General features: G+C 53.3%; 4 protein-coding genes across 4 annotated transcripts; 2 read left to right on the top strand and 2 right to left on the bottom strand.

The window, feature by feature from the left end:
• Positions 1-781: 781 nt before the first annotated feature.
• Positions 782-2,261, top strand: J4E93_003823 (uncharacterized protein; the record flags this gene model as incomplete). The annotated part of the gene is made up of 2 exons (XM_049341753.1): positions 782-1,384; positions 1,434-2,261. 2 exons carry the CDS (start codon positions 782-784, stop codon positions 2,259-2,261), a joined length of 1,431 nt encoding a protein of 476 aa, XP_049201258.1.
• A 2,071-nt stretch (positions 2,262-4,332) lies between these two features.
• Positions 4,333-5,878, bottom strand: J4E93_003822 (Delta(14)-sterol reductase; the record flags this gene model as incomplete). Its single annotated transcript, XM_049341752.1, has 2 exons — positions 4,333-5,746; positions 5,805-5,878. 2 exons carry the CDS (start codon positions 5,876-5,878, stop codon positions 4,333-4,335), a joined length of 1,488 nt encoding a protein of 495 aa, XP_049201257.1.
• A 453-nt stretch (positions 5,879-6,331) lies between these two features.
• J4E93_003821 (uncharacterized protein) lies at positions 6,332-7,564 on the top strand (the record flags this gene model as incomplete). Its single annotated transcript, XM_049341751.1, has 3 exons — positions 6,332-6,687; positions 6,799-7,306; positions 7,406-7,564. The coding sequence occupies 3 exons, from the start codon at positions 6,332-6,334 to the stop codon at positions 7,562-7,564; spliced, it is 1,023 nt and encodes a 340-aa protein (XP_049201256.1).
• A 497-nt stretch (positions 7,565-8,061) lies between these two features.
• J4E93_003820 (uncharacterized protein) lies at positions 8,062-12,340 on the bottom strand (the record flags this gene model as incomplete). Its single annotated transcript, XM_049341750.1, has 3 exons — positions 8,062-11,489; positions 11,709-12,069; positions 12,188-12,340. The coding sequence occupies 3 exons, from the start codon at positions 12,338-12,340 to the stop codon at positions 8,062-8,064; spliced, it is 3,942 nt and encodes a 1,313-aa protein (XP_049201255.1).
• Between the last annotated feature and the right edge of the window lie 1,598 nt (positions 12,341-13,938).

Here is a 13,938-nt window from a genome sequence, read left to right as displayed (position 1 = left end):
GGCCGCGAGTGCAACTAGCTCTGGTCTACCAGAGCAGACAGAAAACGCTGCCGCGGCGAGGGGTCACGACATGCCGGTTGTTGTCGCTATTGCCGGCGCTCTGGCTTTCTTGTGAGTATGGGGTTGAGAGCGAGGGTGTTGGACTGTTCAAATCAATTGTTTGTTATGTATTGCCAATGCGACGGCTGCGTTGGGGCGCGTCGGAGCGACTCCGGTTGCCAATACTGCATGCACTCGAACGATGGGACCATTGTAGAAAGTCGCATTCGCAGTAAAACTCTGCTGCATACGATACATAAACGAAGAAAAAAAATCACCCAAGACTCTAATGTATCTCGCAAGTCTAACCGTGACGCGCGGACTGCAACGCCATTACGTGTGGCGAAGTACCTCTCGCGTATTCGTATAGCGATCTAACGGTGGCTTATACGCGCTGCACGTCAGTGGGTCTGGGGTTGGCAGGAGCCGCGTCCACAACAATCTAGGCCGTCTCCTTCCCACCACGCCAGCGCCAACATCATATAACCTTGGGCGCCCAGCAGTCGCAACCATGTCGATTCTAAGACGGCTCCTGCTATTCTTCGAAGCCGGTTTCATGCCAGCACCCCTATACCGGCCCAAGTGATAGCAAACGGAAAGCAGGGATCTCGCCAAGGCACTGTGACATTGCCAATCGTACCAGCGATCAACCACTTGGCTGACACGTCGAACCGCACACGCGCCTGAACGGGGCGAATCCCCTACAAAACAAACGCGAAGGTGCACTTCGCTCTCAGCAGTCATGCCTTCCTCGAATAGCAACGTACCAACGCCAGTGCCGTTCCCTCAGCCTGAGGGCATTCGCAACCCCAATGCATCGAGCGCTACCGCAGAATCGACCAAGACCCGCGAACGAACTTCCACCAATGCCTCCATCGTCTCGAACAAGATCCGTACCGCAACTGGTAAATTGATGGACGTGAACCCGCCGCCCGGCATGTGGGCTGCCGCAGGGACGACTGCCGCCAAAGCACCCTCGATAACGGACATCAGAAAGGGCTCATTTGGTTCTGACGGATGGAACGAAGACTCGCAACGGAAGAGAGCAGGTTCACGAACGAGCCAGGGCGAGCAGCGGTCGCGCGCTTCCACCAACGCTGCATCTCCGATAGATCAATCTGAGCGTCCGTCCTTCGGTGCCCAGCGCAAAGCCTCTTCAAGCAATGCACTGGAAACCGAACCCTTTCCTGCTCTGGCTGAGGAGGATACACGACAAGTCGCGGGGTACGATGGCCACGACGAGCGCCCCAATACCGGCATACAATCAAAGCACGGCTCCGATTCCGCGACAGAGCACTTTGACGACGATAGGCCGCAGCAGCCAAAACGGACATCCTCAGGACGGGTACGTCTTCTCCTCCACCGTCCAGACAAACATGCTAATCATGGCGCAGTATGCCAACGGCTACGTACCACCTCCCAAGCTGCCGTGGAAGAAATCGTTCATGATCGGGCTTAAAGGCTTCTGGAAGTGGTTCCTCACACCTGCCGGCTTCCTCATCACGCTCTACGGCCTAAACGTCGTCGCCTGGGGTGGTATGCTCTTCCTCCTACTCTGTAACGCCGCACCCGCCATGTGTACACCTACCTGTGACGACATCAACTCCCCGCGCCGGAAGTGGGTCGAGTACGATTCGCAAATCCTGAACGCACTCTTCTGCGTCACAGGATTTGGTCTCGCGCCGTGGAGGTTCCGCGATTTATACTATTGGGCTTGTTGGAGAATCGGAGGATCAGCTCGTACGGAGACGGGCATCAGACGTCTCGCTGGCATACATCGGGGATGGTTTCGGCTGCCAGGTTCAGATCGGTTGCCTGACAAAGCAGGCGCAACTGTCGTCGATCCTGAAGATCCAGCTGTACCAATTCCCGTCCAGATGATCCCCGACCCACCACCCACGGCGATTCGCGCCCCACCCACTAAGAGCTGGAAGATGGATTTCGTCATCTGGATGAATGTATGGAACACCTTCTTCCAGGTGGTTCTGTGCTTCTACATGTGGCACTATAATCGCATCGACCGGCCTTCTTGGGCTACTGGTCTTTTTGTGGCTCTAGGATGCGGAGTGGCGGGTGCTGCAGGCATCATGATGTGGCACGAGGGCAAAAACGTCAAGAAAGTCGAAGGTGTGCCCATGCGTAGGGATTATGGAGACCAGCGAGACGACGAAGAAGCGCAGAACATTCCACTCGTGACCACAGGAGTGGCGACGAAATCCTGAGAAATATGCCCAGCGCCTTGTGTTGCGCAGCCAGGGAGGCTGAAGACGCTCATTGGAGCGGGACCCTCCCTTTCCTTCTTGGCGTTTGGCCTAGTTGTGGCGTTTCGTCGAACACAACATAGACACATTTTCATGATCGATACCCAACAGCCCGCGGGCATTTTAGCATCACTTTTTAATAGCGTACCCATGACCATTTCTGAGTCAACATTTCTTCGTTTTTCTTTCATCACGTCAGCTTTCCGTCGCGCAAAGAAGGTGCCGGAAGTTCCCTCCGGACTTCGCCATAGATCAACCTTATGTGAGCCTCGTGCTGACAAGCTTGCCGAGCTCCCCGGACAGGCCGAGCTGCATGCTAAGCGTTCCCGAAGCAGATCCGTTGATCGAATGACGTATCAACGTCGTACTTTCTACGGACTGGTGACAGTTGCACGCGCTCTTGGTATTTATTTAGCCAAGGCCTTGTGATTGTATTGTCTTTGGCATTTTGCATCTTCTTCCACATCATATCTATAAACACTTTCAGTCATATCTTTCTGCTTTGCGATCAACAGCCTCGTTTGCAAATACCCTGAAAGGCTACAAGAGATGGCAGCGCAAGAATATTATCTAGGTACAGCGGCTGCGCATGAACTGCCAGGCAGCCACCCGCCAAATCCATATCCACCGCAGCCACCAAAGCCGCCACAATACCAACAACCACCTGCGCAACCTCCACGACCACACGTTAGCAATCCTCCATATGCGAACACTCCACCTCCATCATACTCAGCATATCCTCAGCCACCGCCGCAACAACATCATGGCTACCCACCTCAACAACAACAGCAACACCAGTACTACCCCGAGAAGAAGAACGCCCAAGCCATGACAGCACCATACCCTCAAACACCACCAGCAGGCAGCTACTACCCACCCCGACAGCCGATGCCCCAAAACAACGGCTACCTAGGCGCCCCTCTACAACCCTACAGAAGCCACTCGCAACCCGCGCGCGTGCGCTTCGCAGACCAAGACTCGGACCGCAGCACAAGTCTAGGCTCCGTATCCGACTCGGACGACTACTCCCCACCCCGGCACAGCAACAGCAGCAGACACCACCGCCATCACAGCCACTCCACCCGCGACCGTTCCACTTCCCGCGACCGCGACCGTGACCGCTCGCGCAACGAACCCAGACATAAGCCACGCAAATCACACTCGTTCGACAAAGCGCACGAGGACAAGCACAAGAACAGAGACACGTTCCTCGGCGCAGGCGCAGGCACGATAATCGGGGATGTAATCTTCCCTGGTTTGGGCACAGCAGCCGGATTGGTGCTGGGTGGCTACGGGGGCAGAAAGTATGCCGATCAGAGGAGTAAGAGCGATTATGCGGGGAGTGAGAGGAGGAGTCATAGGGGGAGCAGGAGGGCGGGTGATGATGGGTGGGATGAGAAGACGAAGACGTATCGGAAGGGTGCGGCTGTGAGGTGATCAAGATGACGACCATGATTATGATTTGATCATGCTTTTGATGATGCTACGATTTCTGTTCTTTCTAACTACGGTTTATGACGGGAATGACGTGGGATGATGAAGGAATGACCTGCTTTACACGCTGCTGGACAGCACGACTCTAGTTACTAGTATCAATGTATTCTCAACTTCTTACAACACACCTTCCATTGCATGGTCGGCTTAAGTCATGTGAATAAACATTATTGTAATTTGGCATGTTCGTCTTCGATCGCTCGAGAGCGATAGCGCTACATGTCCATCTACCTGTCCCTGAATTTTCGGCGCACGTCTTCAATCGTCTTCGCGATAGCGTTGCAACCGTCTTTCTACTTCTCTTCCTTTAACACTCCAGGATGTATGTCTTTGACCGGCCGTGCGGTAGCATTCCATCCTCCTCCACGATATTCATACATGGATGTATGTCTTCAACCGATCTTGCGGTAGCATTCCATCCTAAGCCTCCAGATATAAATACAAACAAAAACATAATGGGTGCACGTCTTCAACCGCGCAAAGCGGTAGCATCACACCCTGATTTTGACATCCAATCAGAAGTCTTGGAAGAGACCTTTTAATAAATGCCAGGCACGATCCTGTACGGGACAAGCTCGACGTAGCGGTCCCAGTCCTTGCCATATTTCCTGCGGCACTTCTCTTCGTCACGGCGCTCACGGTGGATGAGTAGGATGGCAAAGTAGACCATGAAGAAGTAGGTGAAGATCATACCCCAGCCCTTGGCCTCACCAGGGACGGCGTACTTTCCGTAGCTGTTCTGGTAGAAGTAGGCGTCGGTTTGAGTTGCTGTGATGGGAGACTGAGCCGCGTTCTTGATGAGGTAACCGGACATGGCAGTGGGTAGAACGTAGCTCCAGCTCATAAACCAGTCACCAAGGTAGTTGATGTGACGCGCCATACCCCACCAGCCACTGATCAGAAGCTTGGAACCTGCGGCAGTCTCGATACACTTGAGGTGCTTGACGCGCGGGTCATTGGGGTCGGTCCTGAATCGGTTCTTCTCGTTGTTGACTGAGCGGAAGATGTAGTACCCGATACCCTGGACGGCCAACACGCCAGCGATACCAACGGGACCGAGATCAACGGGGTAGTTGGATAGGTAGCGGGTTTGGATGGAGTAGGTGAAGGGTACCCAGACGAGGTCACCGAAGGAAAGCATCATCCCAAAGCCGTCGGCGATGATGTCGATGGTGGTAAGGATGGCGGGCTCCATGAACAGCGCGTCGAATGTGTACACGGTATGGGCGATGGTGACAAGAAGAATACTGTCAGTGACGCGGCCGAAGTTGCGGTATTGCTGCATGATGAAGGCCAGGTCGAGGATGATCCACCCCAGCATTCCAGGGCGAAGCTCGCACCATGCCTTGATATCAACTTCTCCGAAGATGGGCATGTTGACACGGGGGTTCAGCTCACGTCCGATAAACCAGTCGTAAAGCATGTTACCAGTACGGCCACCAGCAGCAAGCTCGCGCATGGACGGATCCTTGGGGTGCTTGACGCTGAAAGAAGCGACGTAGCAGTAAGTGGCCAGGAAGTAGGAGATGAGAATGTTGCTCGTCAGGATGCCGACGTAGTTGTCGGTGATAAAGGTCCAGACGGGAAACTCGGCACCCTGGGAGATGGTACCGGCAGCGAGAACAGTCATGATGAAGAGGGCTGAGTTCCAGGCATTGAACCTGTACTTGAGCCTTCCGCCGCTCCTCAGCTCGGTACCCTCAACTTCCTGGCCGGGAAGGAATCGGTAGAGGAACAGACTCAGGAAATAGTAGGCCAGGGTACCAAGGAAAGCCTGGGTGTTGAGCAGACCCGAGAAGCCAGTCCATCCTACCTCCTTCTTCAGCTGCTCGAGGGTGAAGCTGTAGGGGTGGAGAAGGACAGGTGCCGGGCATCCAGAGATGTCATTGCACAGGAACGTGAAGACGTACACCAAAACTGGAAGACCGAAAGAGATGATGAAAGCTCCGGGGCTGGAACGAGGTTAGCGTTGGGATCGTCAGGGCGCGCAAAAGTCGTGGATGGACTTACGGTCCTAGAAACTCATAGCCATGAGGCTCTTCAGCCAGCGACTTGGTCGCCTTGTCAGTCTTCGCTTTCGACATGTTTTCAATGTCGAATTGTCGCGTTCTCCAGCTCTTTCCGTTCCGGCTAGATCCGCCGAATGAGTGAGCTCGAGGAATAGGGGTCCGGTCACGTCTTCACAACAAAGGTTCTTGTCGCAGTTGTTGTCTTCGCCGAGGGTGATTGTCGCGCCGCCTGAATCAAAGACAGCCACGGGTGCAGTGTCCTATATAGCAATGAACGAGGCTGGGCGCATCAGACGATGAAAGGGATCTCGGATTCTATGGCAGCCGTAATGACGCGCACACGCCATCTTGGCCACGCTAACCACGTTTGGCGCTACCGCCCGTCGATACTGCCGCTGCAAGGCACTCGACATGGGGGCGCGGCGGCCGGAAGTCAACGTGTTGCGAAGATGGACAATCGTATCAGCTCCACCTTCACCGTCACCACGCCTCGACCCTCACAGTGCGTAGTGCGCCGATCACTACGCGATGATATCCCTACTCTACTCGCTCCTGCTTCTGGCAGCGTCGGGCCCATTCGCAACGGCCGCTTCGGACAAACAGCTCAAGCCATGTACCGTCATCTCACCCACGTCCGAGCGCTTCTTCGACCTGAACCCTATGCGCCGCCAGCCACCATCGGAGTCGGATGGCAAGAAAAGTAGCAAGAAGGAGGGCGAAGAAGGCAGCTGGCATGCCAAGGGCTACGATTACAATGCCAACTTCACGATTAACTTCTGTGGGCCTGTAGTGGAGGAGCTGGACAAGGTGCAAGATCTAGACAAGGGCCTTTGGAGAAACGTCAGCGCATTCTACGAGAGAGGGGACAAGCAATGGGCCATTGGGTGAGTCTGACACCCTACAAAGTGAGGATAGAAGGAGGGGCTTAAGATGCTCGTTCACGACCAGGCAGAAGGATCCACTGGAGCGCAATGCTGACATCTTGCGATTTCTAGTCTCGAGAACTCAGAACCCATCTTCCGCGGTCGCAAGCTGATTTTAAACTACACCGGAGGTTCGCTCTGCCCAGATCTGTCCTCGAAATCGAAGCGCGCGCTCGAACCAACCTCTCTTGACACCCGCGAGATCATTGATGGCGACGACGATGACGACAAGGACGACGGAGACAAGAAGAAGGATTCCAAGAAGACGGAGCGCCGCAAGACTACCATCATCTCTCTGCTTTGCGACAACGACCCGCTTGCGAAAACAAGTGTGTCCTTCGTCGCGGCGGTAGACGACTGCTCGTACTTCTTCGAAGGCCGCTCACCCTTCGCATGCGGCGGCGTACACCAGGATACCCAAGCTCTAGGCCCCGGCGGCGTCTTCGGTGTCATCGTCATGATCGCTGTAGCCGTATACTTTGCTGGTGGTTGCGTCTACCAACGCACCGTCATGCACCAGCGCGGATGGAGACAGCTGCCCAACTACGCCATGTGGGCAGGCATCTGGCGCTTCTTCTCTGTAAGTCTACTCCGCTGTTGTCGTAAAAGGAGTAGTAGTAGCGCCCGGTGGTGATGACAGACGTTCGAATGTCTTGTTGGTGTTGCTGACATCGTGAAGGACATGTTCATCATTCTTACTTCGTCGTGTGCGCGCTTCATGCCTTCCCGCCGGGGCTACAGTCGCGTCTCGCTCGGCCAGGACAGCGGACGGAGGGGACGAAGGAATGAAGATGAGGATAGGTTAATAGACAACCTGGACGAGGAGTGGGACGATTAGATGTGACAATACATTGGTATCGGGCATGGCATAACGACGCGGCGTTTATAGGGTTTGGTTAAGGACAATAGACGCTCAGGAGCTCATGAACAAAAAACTTGTTGACTTTGACACCTTCTGGGGAAAAGTGAACACCAGTGTGTTCGGCTCTTCTTTGTATGGAGTGCTGATACATTACCTGTGGGTTTACTTTCACGAGTACACGTTCGTGGAGATTTTTTGAAAAGACTGCATTGGTAACGCACTGACACCAGATACCCACCCGGCCCAGAGATGAAGGCACTCTGATGGCTATAGAGACCATGCACTCCGGAGAAGTACCGACTGAAATTGCAAAATAGATCGCTCCTTCCCCCTCGTATCAACTGATTCGGAGAAGAAACCATCCCATTCTGAACGCCCGCTTGACAATTCCACTAACGCCTGGGGTATAAAGCAGCGAACTATGAAGCAATACGGATATCGACGGCTAAGTTGATGATGTGTCGTGAGCACACCTACATTTCCTCATCTACCTCGTCGTCGACTCGGGCACGCCGGTCAACATGGTCGTCACCAATCTTGGACATAGATGATCCAGTCTCCATCGGAGCTGCCTCATCAACGTCCTCCTCGACGGAGTCCTGTGCGGAGTCAACGATGCTGCGGTCGTCCTCCATGTCAATGTCCATCTGCTCTTCTGCTTCGGCCGTACCGTCTGCTGTGACTTCCTCTGCTGAGATATCGCCGCGAGCGATGGGCTCGAACAGCGCATCGATGCCTTCCAAGATCTCTCTGATATCCGACCTCAGCTCCCTCTCTTCTTTTGATTGCAGATTAAGGGGCTGACAGCCAGCCGCGCCACCAAGCACTCGGGTATAGTCCCTGTTCATCTGCACGAAGATCTCATCAGCCTTGGCTTCCATCGACTCTTGAAGTGCTTTACACATGTCCTTAAGGTGCTTGTTGACTGTGGCGATAGCTTCATGGAACATCCTGTGTCGCTCCCGCTCCACGTGATTCTCCATGTGTTGTTTCATGCGCTTGTAAGATCCAGCGCCACGCTCTTCAGTGCACGCATCGTATATGCTATGCATAATGCCCGCGATACAAGGGCTGAAGTCACGGTTCGCTTCGCGCTGGAGTTCGTTCATTTGAGTGATGAGCGTAACCCCAAGATCCTTGAATAGCTGCTCGTAGTTGCAGACCTGTGTCTTCAAGATTGAGAGATTCGCCAGGCCAACGCCGCTGGTCCTCGCACGCTCTTCTATGACTTCGTGAAACTTGTGAAGAAGCGTGCTTGAATTGCCGATGTACGCATCAAAGGCTTTTGGAAGGCGCGTCTGGAAGGCTCGCTCCCAACCCGTTGCTAGTTGCTTGATGATGGGATCCACAAGATCGGAGTTGAAGTCACGGTGACCGGCCGCAGAAGAATGATAAACGTCGTCGCGTCGGACGACTGCCTTGTAGGATGCCCACGCGAGGCCACCTTGATCCTTGTAACCCCAAGCATGTGCTGTAGCTGGCGCAGTTTCAATGGCCTTGTTGATGAGCTCTGGGCATTTGTCGAAAATTTGAGTCTTCATCTCAGATTGCATCTCTTTGATACAAGCACCGATGGCTCCCTGTAATCCGTCCATTAAATGAGTAAGCCGCCGCTGTAGGTAGTCTGCCTGCTTGAGCTTGTCCTCGTCCGTCATCTTCGAACCCGCCCCGTGGTTCGACATCCAGAGGTTGAAAGTCGTTAACATCTGGCATACGCTGGTCAAGAACGCGCGGCTTGTCTGGATGCGTCCGCCTTCAGTAAGCTTCTTACAATGGTTCTGGAGTTGAGGCACTTCGGTTTCGTCTGGTGTCATGAAACCAGGCACCTCATCATCCTTTTGCATCCGGCCACACATCTTCTGGTACGCTCGACTGCTGACGCAAAAGACTGGCAGAGACCTAGCAACCTGACTGTAGTCGCGCATCTCCTCGTCGGGGTTGAAGTTGTCTTCATCTTCTTCGGCCGCGTTTTCCTGGTCGATTTCCTTGATGCCGGCAGCGAAATCTTGCTGAATGGCCGATTTGGAGTATTGGTTTCGGCCTGCGATACAGATGCGGCTGATCTCAGCTTTGATTTCATCCTTCTTCGCTTCCAACTCTCGAATTTGAGGTTTCAAGTCGTCGATAGAGTGCTTGATTGCTATGCCTTCTCGCCTAGTGTTTTTCTTTGTTTCCCTTAGCTCCTTCAGTTTCTCTTTGATGTCAGTTTCTGATAGCCGCTGCCTTTCTCCCTGGAATGTAACTTCATCGTCGCTCCCAGACTCATCGGAATCGGAATCCTCAAAATCATCATCCGTATCGTCATCGAAAGGCAGTTTCCTTTTACGTGCGTGCTTGTTCGAGACGGCCTTCTTGCGTTTGTGAGTCTTGGGCTGTGGTGCGTACACAGATTTCCCGTCGTCCAACTGCTCCTGGAGTGATTCCCACACCTCAATGTCCTCACTTGCGCTCGACATCGCGAGCTTGTAGACCTCTCGCGATTCGTTCAACTCTTGAATCTTGCCCCGGATTTGCTTTATTTGCTCATCATGGCGTTCTCGTTCTTCTTCAAACGCCGCAACATTCTCTTCAAGCCCAAGACTGTCGATTGCTTCAGTGATAGAGATGTCATCCGTCTTCGAACAGATGAACGTAACACTGGAGAAGCCGCCGTCGTATTTGAGCTGCCGTTTGAACGAGTCTCCGAGCAAGGTCTTAGCGGCTTTGTCGTCCACAGCTCGATTGATAGGAGCAACGATCCAGAGACCGGTGCATTGCTTCATGTAGCCCTGAGCAACAGCGGCTCTCGCGGCGTTACTGTCGTGAACACCCGGCAAATCCACAATGACTGCACCGGTTGAGAGTGCATGACTCTTCGTATAGATTTTGACGACCTTGATCAAGGGCCAGTACTCGGTTTGAAAAGCTGGCTTGGAGACCTTCTCCTTGTTCTTGTCCTTCTTTGCCACCTTCTCTTTGCTGTCCACGTAACGTTGGAGCTCTCGATAAAAGGACTGAGGTCTAGCCGAGCGGATCTTTTTGGTAGTCCCAAGTACGTCGACAACGGATCGCTTGGCCATGAGCAAAGGAATGGTGCAGTCACCTAAAGCATCCTTGGCGACAGACGGGTAGACGGAATGGAACTTTGCCCATGCAACACCGGCATCAGAATTGGGATCCTGTGCCTCGCGCGAGAGAGAACCATTCTCGGAAAGGAACTCGCGCAAAAGAACTGTGAGTTCCTTCTCCCAGTCCGCCTGGCTGATGAACTCAATCTCGGCGCAGTATTTAGAGCCTGGGTCGGTGCTGCTGTTCCACGAGATCTCGGTAACCACCGCAGTGCAAGCACGCATGCAATTGGTAGGAACGAGCCGCTCTTCGTCAAGCATAGCGTTGATGACGCTGCTCTTCCCAGCTCCAGTATTGCCCACTACACCAACCACAGTGCGCTTTCGCTGCGCTTGAGGGATGAGCTTCTCAATGGCTTGTACCCATGCCGCAGCGTCCGCATTAGATGTTGAGTATTTCAGAAACTGGTCTTTAAGGCTTGCGAGAACTTTGAGAGATGTGGATACGCCAGCCTCAAGAATGTTAGGGTCTTGTAGCTCAATGACTGAGCGGATGCATCGGTCAACGGAGCTCAACTCTTCTTGAACATCCTGTTCCGGCGAGGCATCTCTATTGAAAACCTTTTCCGGATCAAAACTGCTTTCCGGCTTCACATGGCCATCCTGGGGAAAGGACGTATGTTGCAAAGGAACTGGCGACTGTCTCTCCTCCTTGACGGCGGAACAAGTGTTCATTGGGTACATCGATGGTGCCGCGGGATGCGCCTCAGTAGCTTCACGATGAGCAGCTTGCGCTGCGCCTGCCGTAACTGAAGCAGCGGTTGGTCGAGAGCTCGCCTGGCGGAAATTGTCCGCTGGAATTGACGGTGTGCTTAGTTCACTAGAAGAGCGCCGTGGTAGCTGATGAAATTGGTCTTGCACAGAATGTTGAACAGGAGACCGTGACTGAGACCACGGCGGGTAGCTATCTGAGTCGAGTGCAGGTGCGCGGCTACTCAAAGTATTGGCATGCCTCGATGTCAACGGCGAAGCAAAGCTGTGATTATGTCGAGTTGCCGAATGGCCTGATGCACCGTGAGAGAAAACGGAGGCTGTCTCAGCACCATAGCGTAGTGGCTCTCTTCCCATTGTTCCAGGGTTGGCATGGTTGTTTACTGTTTGCTTAGCATTGTGACCAGATTCGATCTCCTGGTGCCGACGCGCGATCTCGGCTTGAATGAGCTCTTCCCTGAGCGATGTAGGGTCTTGTGTTTGATGTTGTACCGTTGCGTTGAGCGGGTCTACGGCATTGAAGACCACGACGCTGTCTTCCGGCACTAAGAAAGACTTGACGATATCGCTTTGGTCGACGATACAGCCTTTGTAACTAATGCGAACACTGTTAAGATCATGCCGTCTCTCGTAAGTATCCTGAATCTTCTGAATAGGAATTTTCTAAAAGCAGGTCAGCGAATGGGCGTGGTACTGCATCGGCGCATTCTAGGTATATTCCGCGCGCATTGATGCCGCCAAAACATCTTTATCTCGGAACAGGGAAGGCTGTAGAGCTTACATTGTGGCCTATCATCCATAAGAAATCGGTTTCCTTGAACTCATCCTGGGTGGACTTGCGGTGATCGAGCACACCAATCCAGCACCGGCGTGCTTTAAGCTCCTGTTGTGGTACAACACGCTTGGCGCGTCGATGAAAGTCGTCCCAGTCCATGGCTAGGCTATGCTCAGGAGTGAGATGCTGCGGCAGTGTACTGATGTATGCAGAAGCTGATTTGACGCGTTAGGCGGGAGCTACCCACGGGTGCTTGCAGCTTGCGAACTAGCGATGGCGGGGTTGGCGGGGTTTGCAGGATGGTGTGACTGAATGCATTGAAGCATTGGCCAGCTGTTCGTCGCTAGTGCGTGTAACGGTGAATGAGGAGATTGAATGTGTTGGATGTGACCAACGGTCCCTGAAGAGCAAACAGCGGGGCAAACGCGTCTGAACACGCTAAGACACGCCAGCACATGACGCCAAGCCTCTCGACGCGTCCCGATCTCGCTGCCGTCCTTTCGTCCGAAACTTCACTCTGTGATTATCATAACATCACAACCGTAATGATTCTACGCGATCATTGTATTTTTGAAGCGCAGGCTTTGCTCCCTTCACAAATTCTAGTATTCACACATCTCGATCGTTACCTACCTATACCTGCAGTTCGTCACCACGACGCGATCTATTCACGACAGGAATGGAAGCCTAGGACAGCACTTATACAGTAAATTGAAGCTGTTTGCAGTGTCGCACCTACTGGATCGTTTACCTGGATATGTTGCGAAGGTGCGAAGGTGCGAAGGTACCAAGGTGCCCCAGCCACCCACATACGCTCGGGACGACAGCGTTATTGCTTACGCATCTGTCAGCCATGAGGCGCGCCCAGTCTCTCAATGCGCTCAACAAAATTGGTTCCAGCCGGCTCAGGCACATGTGCGCGCACGTAAAGCGGTCGTTATTACATTCGTCTCTCGACTTACCCACATGCCACTGTCCGAATCTACTTCGAGGAATCGATGGGTGCCGCTGCACAATGCGTCCGTTTACCACCCCGGTTCACAATGATCAAGTCTTTTTTACGATGACTTTCTCATGCTTACCACAATGTTTGTCGAACTTATAGGAACGAAGTGTTGTTTCTGCATTGTTCTAGTCTGGCCACTCTTCTTCCTAGCTGACAGGCATGTCGTTCATTTGACTCACCGCTTTGTCTCATTATGTCGCGGTTGACTCTCCACAATGGTCATGCATCCACTATGTATACTTCATTGGATTATGGCGAGTACGGGTGCGCAAACACCCATTCCATATCCGCAAACGATGACGGAGCAGACGCCGCTGCGACAGAAACGTGTCGCCCCAGAAGCCAACCCCGGTATCAACGGATTGATCGCAGCATGCAACAAAAACGACAGGTTCAAACTTTTAGAAGACGAAAGTGTTCTGCCTGGAAACTTGCGCAATCCAATCCATCCGACGTTGAGTTGGTTCGATAGTAACGGGCCTATGCGGCAGATGCTTCGGTTGGCATCACATTTTCTCAGCCACGACACCGTCCTCGCTTTCTTTGTACCGCTTCTATACGGACGCGACTTGATAGGCATAGTTGAGGATGCGAAGAAGACTTACCTCTCAGACCCGCTCGCGAATGCGTCTGAAGAGAAACGCAGTCAATATCTGGCCGGAGTGCGTGAGGCTTTGCATTGCCTTGGGCACAGCGTTTCCTTCCACTTCCTACCGTCTGCGAAGCGAGTATACGCCCGTTCGCTGCGCGA

The sequence above is a fragment of the Alternaria ventricosa genome, assembly GCF_023758065.1.
Source record: "Alternaria ventricosa strain BMP 2768 chromosome Unknown scaffold_5, whole genome shotgun sequence".
Taxonomy (NCBI): Eukaryota; Fungi; Ascomycota; class Dothideomycetes; order Pleosporales; family Pleosporaceae; genus Alternaria; species Alternaria ventricosa.
This window is presented reverse-complemented; position numbering and strand designations above follow the sequence as displayed.